The sequence below is a fragment of the Ictalurus punctatus genome, chromosome 9 (genome assembly GCF_001660625.3).
Source record: "Ictalurus punctatus breed USDA103 chromosome 9, Coco_2.0, whole genome shotgun sequence".
Lineage (NCBI taxonomy): Eukaryota > Metazoa > Chordata > Actinopteri > Siluriformes > Ictaluridae > Ictalurus > Ictalurus punctatus.
In genome coordinates, this window is record NC_030424.2 from 730,553 (window position 1) to 736,570 (window position 6,018).

The 6,018-nt window shown below is 43.3% G+C and overlaps 1 protein-coding gene across 3 annotated transcripts in view; it reads right to left on the reverse strand.

Moving 5' to 3' along the window:
- The window catches only part of txndc16 (thioredoxin domain containing 16), a 55,370-nt gene extending 49,555 nt beyond the window's left edge, over window positions 1-5,815 (reverse strand). The window contains exons 1-14 of one of the 3 annotated variants that reach the window (XM_053682966.1): window positions 5,666-5,815; window positions 5,307-5,550; window positions 4,409-4,491; window positions 3,990-4,063; window positions 3,678-3,752; window positions 3,466-3,587; window positions 3,139-3,229; window positions 2,390-2,546; window positions 2,102-2,268; window positions 1,692-1,752; window positions 991-1,117; window positions 683-829; window positions 474-533; window positions 182-350 (exon numbers count right to left, since the gene is read on the reverse strand). In XM_053682966.1, coding sequence (XP_053538941.1) covers window positions 182-350; window positions 474-533; window positions 683-829; window positions 991-1,117; window positions 1,692-1,752; window positions 2,102-2,268; window positions 2,390-2,546; window positions 3,139-3,229; window positions 3,466-3,587; window positions 3,678-3,752; window positions 3,990-4,063; window positions 4,409-4,491; window positions 5,307-5,550; window positions 5,666-5,788 — 1,700 coding nt within the window. In that variant the 5' untranslated portion in view covers window positions 5,789-5,815. The remainder of the gene's footprint in view (window positions 1-181; window positions 351-473; window positions 534-682; window positions 830-990; window positions 1,118-1,691; window positions 1,753-2,101; window positions 2,269-2,389; window positions 2,547-3,138; window positions 3,230-3,465; window positions 3,588-3,677; window positions 3,753-3,989; window positions 4,064-4,408; window positions 4,492-5,306; window positions 5,551-5,665) is intronic. The other 2 variants (XM_053682965.1, XM_053682967.1) reach the window with 2 other exon arrangements.
- Window positions 5,816-6,018: the final 203 nt, after the last annotated feature.

Consider the following 6,018-nt stretch of genomic DNA (forward strand, 5'->3'; position numbering starts at 1 on the left):
TACCGACTCGTTCATCTTCGTGACTCATTCGCAAAGACAAAACATATTTTGCCATCGTGTTAGAAAGTGTAGGGTCTGAACTCACCGTTATTTCCCTCTCACACCTCACAAGAATCTCTTTCGGAAGTGTGTGTGTGTGTGTGTGTGTGTGTGTTTTTGTTTGTGAGAGTGAAAGACTCACAGCAGGATGAATCTATACAGGCTCTCGGTTCCCATCATGCCTCTGTAGGACCGAGTGTCGTCGCCCAGGCGGAACAGCAGGACGGAGGGGAAAGACGAGACGTTCTGATCGCGACACACACACGTCCACTCGCCACAGTCTATTGAGGCCAGTGTGACATCATTAACACCTAAAGAGATGCGCGCACACACACACACACACACACACACACACACACACACACACACACACACACACACATCTAAATTGCTGAATGTGGCTTTATATTTTGACCTGTGTATATATTCTTTACCTTCAAGTGCATCAGCAACCTCGACATACGACTGCAGGAAAGCCATGGACACGGCGTCCCCTTCACAGGACAGAGAAAAAGACATGTCCACCTATAGTACTGCTGTGACAGGAATTATTTAAATCATTCATATACACTAAACTCTCCAAAGAGCCTAAACTTTCCACAGCGCACTTTGATCGCAGAACAAGCTGAAACATAAAACTCACATTTAACATAGAACAGCACCACCGTGAGGCCGTTCTGTGCTACTGCACTGGTGAAAGTGTCCGCTGTGAGTTCTGAGACAGACTCCATGTCCAGCGTCACGCCACGGTCCCTGTACACTGACTCCGCCACTTCATCATCCAAAACATCTGAGAGGGAATACACACACCGCTAGTTAAAGTACATATAGCATAAAACTCCACACTGTCCCTCTTACACACCAAACATTCGCTGTCTGAACTTTGCATGATTTTTCTCATTTATTTATTTATTTTTTTTTACAGGACAGGCTCCACCACAAATATGTCACCTAAAGAAGCCCAGTGATCCTCATCCTCATCATCCTCCGCTTCTTCTTCCTTCCCCTCCTCAAACAGCTGTCCTCGAACGAGGTTAACGACTTCTTCAACATTCTTCAAAGTAAAATACTTCACTTCCTGTTAGGCAGAAGGAGAAATCACGCAGAGCTACACGCAGACCGTTTAGCCCAGCGATCAATATCCCTAGTTCTGGAGATATACCAGAGAACCCAAATCCAACACAGTCGCTCATGGTAATCAGTTTATTCCCACATTTCATCTCAGCTCTATGAGATGTGACCTGGAATTAAATTCTGATCAAGAGCAGATCTAGATCAGGTGACTACTGGTTTGGAGAGTTGGAGAGATTGTTGGAATTTTATTTGAACTTCTTCCTTAATCTATTTACCATGTACTGCCTTTTATTCATGCCTGAAAATCACAGTGACGGCAGAAAGACTAACAGATCTCGCCTGCTTTTTTTTTTTTTTTGGAAATATATATATTTATATCGCTGCCTTAACATTCTTCCCCCAAGACTGGGTTGAAAACCATTTCAAACTCTACTCTAAACATATTTTCAAACTGTATGTGCATGAACGAGCTAACACAAGCCTGTGATTGGCCTAGCGTCCTTCTACTCGACCCTCACGAGTGAGATATTAGACGCTCGGCACCAGTGTGAAACGTTCTGCTCAGATGAACGACTGACCTCGTGCGGGAGTCGATACGCAGCGTTGTATCTGAGTGGAGTTTTTATCTTGGGACTGTCCCTAGAGTGCGCACACACACACACACACACACACACACACACACCTTAATAAAGCAGCAACTGAAAGGAACTGTTCAGATAAAAACAATCCAATGTACACAATGTTCCTACACCATGTCATTTAACCAAGACAGGAAATTCACTTTTATACTTTTCCACATGGAGAAACATGGCGCTTGTGGGCCTACTGTATAGCTACCAGTTTAGCATTTAGTCGATTTATTTTAACTACTATAATTGATGCTAATTAAACCTTCGTAGAGATATCACTTTAAAAAAAAAGAAAGAAAACAAAAAGAAAACAAACAAACAAACAAAAAAAAGACATCACACGGCAGGGATCAGGACACCTGCGGATCAGGACGAGGCCGAGCTCTCCTCGTAGCCTCCAGGCCAAAATCTCAGCCGTGCTTCGATCCATGTGCAGTGTCTCGGCCTGAGCGAACAGGAACAGCACAGGCACGTTCAGGTGATTATAAATCACATCCACGTCATCGGGATCCACGTCTGCCTCCGTCTGTCGTCAACAATGACGTGAATTTAAATAAAGAAGCGAATCCGTTTGAAACAAATCTTCAGTAGTTGCGTTAGTAAGAGCGAACGTGAGCGCGCTCTCTCGCTCTCTCTCTCTCTCTCACCAGGACCGGTGCCTCCATCAGCTGAAGGAAGGAGTGTATGTTGATGGTGCTCAGTGGCTTTCTCATAAGCGTGTGTGGACACGGTTCAGACGGGCGAGACACGCTTTTGCAGTGGAGGAACCAGAGACGCGCCTGGACGGAAGACGCATCAGCAATCCTGCAACAGGAACAGTTTTATTCTTATTCATTTATTCCTAAGGAGGACTGTTTATTTATAAAATGTATGAATCAGTGACTGAGTCAAGGGAGCACTAATCAGAGGAGGAATCAAGAGGACATGGGGCTGGAGAGATCCTGAGCTGACGTGGCAGAAGCTGTTCACACAAATCAGAAAAGGTTCTTTTTTTTTTGGCGTCAGCTCAAAGGAAAGCAAACCTTATTGCTGATTACCGTGAGAACAGAATCCCCGCCGTGAAGCACGGCGCCGGTAGCATGCGGAGTTTCATAATCGGTTTTATAATCAGCACGTCGGTCTTCGACAGCTGCTGTTCTGTTTAGGGATGTTCTCTACCAAACTCGGGAGCCTTCCAAGAACAGGCGTACTTATATTAAGAACACGTCGATTTAGGGTTTTGTCTATCTTTTTAAACGTTAAAAAAAAAATAAAAATTTGATGAGTCAGAATTTCTTTTGTAGTTCTTTTGATACATAATTATTGGCCGTTTTAACAGTGTAAAGATTTGCCTCACATGCAGGGTGTTAGAATACAAGAATACTCTGCATGAATCTGCGAATCCACTCGCACTTACCCCATGTGTTTGAGCAGAGGTGCTCCGGTGGTCTGCACAAACTGGTACTTTCCTCCGTAAACAAACGCCGCCTCCATTAAAGCCCGGTGCTCTGCTCAGAAATGTTTAACATTCACTGTAGATGGTGCCATGCGCATGTCACTACAAATATCTAAATCCAAGCCTGAAAAGCAAAATGCTTTGGGTTTTTTTTTTTTTTTTAGCCATGAGAAGAGTTTGCCCTCCTCAAAATAAATAAATAAATAAATAAATGAATGAATGAATGAATGAATGAACGGTAGACAATTTTCCATGCATGTCCAAGAAATAGACATCAGAGACTCGTACCCGGAAGCCCGAGCGCAGGAACGTGACCCATCACAATGTCCGTCTTTCCCCTCGCCACTTTTTCGACGCCGACCAACTCGGCTGGTGTGTGAACGTAGCGAACCTCGTTGAAGAGCACCGTGCTACACGCGGAGAGCAAACGGTCGGCATCGTGGAACGAACGACTACAGCACGCAAACAACAAAACCCCAAAAATGAATTAGGCGACTCACAATAGCATGTGGGACACGATGGCGTTGACGTCAAAAATGGTGTCGATCTCGAAACTTCGCAAGACGTCAGCGCCTCTGAGAAAGAAAAAAAGGAAAGACGTGAAAAAGACAGAGAAATTAAGATCTTTTCCCTGTTTATATATAAAGAAATTGCGTCACTGATTCCTTTTAAAGTGAGCTGGTTGTGATTGTGTACGTACATGCGGTGCTCACAATGCGAAACAGCTACACGGTAAAGCAAACAAGTCGACACAGAAACGTGATTATTACAGAATATTATCGGTGACCATGATAACGTGGATTAGTTTAAACCTGAATAAATACGCTTTCCGCATCACTTCGTCCTCCGTGCAGTAATCCGCGACGTTTTCCTCGGAGCAGTTCACCTACAGAGACACATTCCGGTCATATGATTTCTAACGAATGATCTCAGAGGGCATATTTCTGATCGTATAAATGAACACAGAACTGAATGCAGCACTTTAGTAATACGTTATGCTTGAACTCTACATAAGGCACGGAATTTTCACACCACCGTTGCTGGCATTCGTCATTGTTATTAATTCTGTGTTATCTAGACATACGGTACACTATAAACTCCTGCCAGACAATCAGAGATGAGTATTATTATGGTATGCTGAGGAATATTGTACAATAGGATTGTATGCTCACTGCATTTGTCTCGAGTAGCTGACGGCGAAAGATAAAGAATGAAAGAGGATTTAACTGACCGTCGCCACCGACATGCCGTAGTCCTCCAACGCCACGGCGGACGTCTCTAACTGCTCTAGGAACGTCTGAACGGCCGGATCGGCTGCAAACAAGCAGAAAAACCTCGCGCTCAGTATGTTCCGACGTACAAGAAGAGGCAGTACTGACGGATTGATGCGACCGTAACTAATACATTTCGGACAATGCAACGCACAAATAAAATAAACATTTTCTAAATCCGTTTGAAAGGAATTAAATAGTAAATACAAAGTCAGTGAACAACAACAACAAAAAATAACCGCTAAGGAAACGTGTGTCATTTAATCTCAATTTCGAATGTCATCTATTCATTTCATCCCAATATTTATCATACAATTTACGCCTTAAATGTAGGTACATTTACGGCATTTGGCAGACGTACTTATCCAGATTTCTCTAATTTATATAACTGAGCAGTTGAGGGTTGAGGGCCTTGCTCAAGGGACCAGCAGCGGCAGCTTTACCGTGCAGGGATTTGAGCTCGACCTTCGACTTTCCAAATCAGTAGTTTGGAAACTTCTTAACCACTGAGCTACCACCGACCCTAAACGTATGTGTTTTCATATGACGCTACCACCACCATGCTTCACGATGAGGATAGTGTCCTCAGGGTGATGCGCGGGGTTCCCGCCAAACGTAGCACTCTTTAAAGTCAAAAACAGCATTGCTCTTACTATTAATAATAATAATAATAATAATAATAATAATAATAATATTTTTAAATATTAAAAAACTTTTATTAGCATTGTTGTTATCATTACGTGTTAATTATTTTCTCTTCTTTAATTTATAATAATATCAACATCTTTTCCCCTCTTATTTTTGACCATAATTAAACATTAGATGAGATCACTGATGTACAGGTGCAGGACACCTCACCGCCTTTGCCAAAGTAAATGAGAGATGTTTTTCCGGTCTGCACGTGCTCTTTAAAGCCCTGGGCAGTGAGCTGCAGCAGCTTTACAGGATTTCCACCGGAAGTGCACCGCTCTGATACAAAACACAACAAAACTACAACAACAGCCCAAGTGCTCATGGTCCGAGTGCGGTGCATTCCTGCATTACTATCGAACACCTCATTCAAACGTGCTTCGTTTCCGGATTCATCCAAAATCTTCCTTTTCTGGGGGAAAAAAAGATATGTATTGCCAAAAAAACAAACAAACCAAAAAGCCTTCCACTGTAAATAAAGACACTTCAGCGGTATAAAATCCACCAGGCTGTAATTTACGACATACTGTTAGTTCCTGAAACACAGGCCGAATCCCAAACCCTTCCTGATCCACTATGTAAGCGCACAATCTAGGGAAGACATCATCATCAATCCTTCGCACGCTCTGTAGTATACTCTGCATCGACATGAAGCCGGTTTGGGATTCCACCAAAAATCCACAACCTCCCCCAGCCAATCACAGACAGCGGCGGGATTTAGGAATAACCAATGATTTTATACAGTGGGTGGAGCTTTAACGGTTACAATTTGAACGAAGCCGACATTTTGGCTCCACACACGGTACGATAGGACTAAGGGCAGATTTGCGGTTGCGCTCAGATCCAAAATGGCGTCACAGCGGAGTCAGTTTCCTAATTT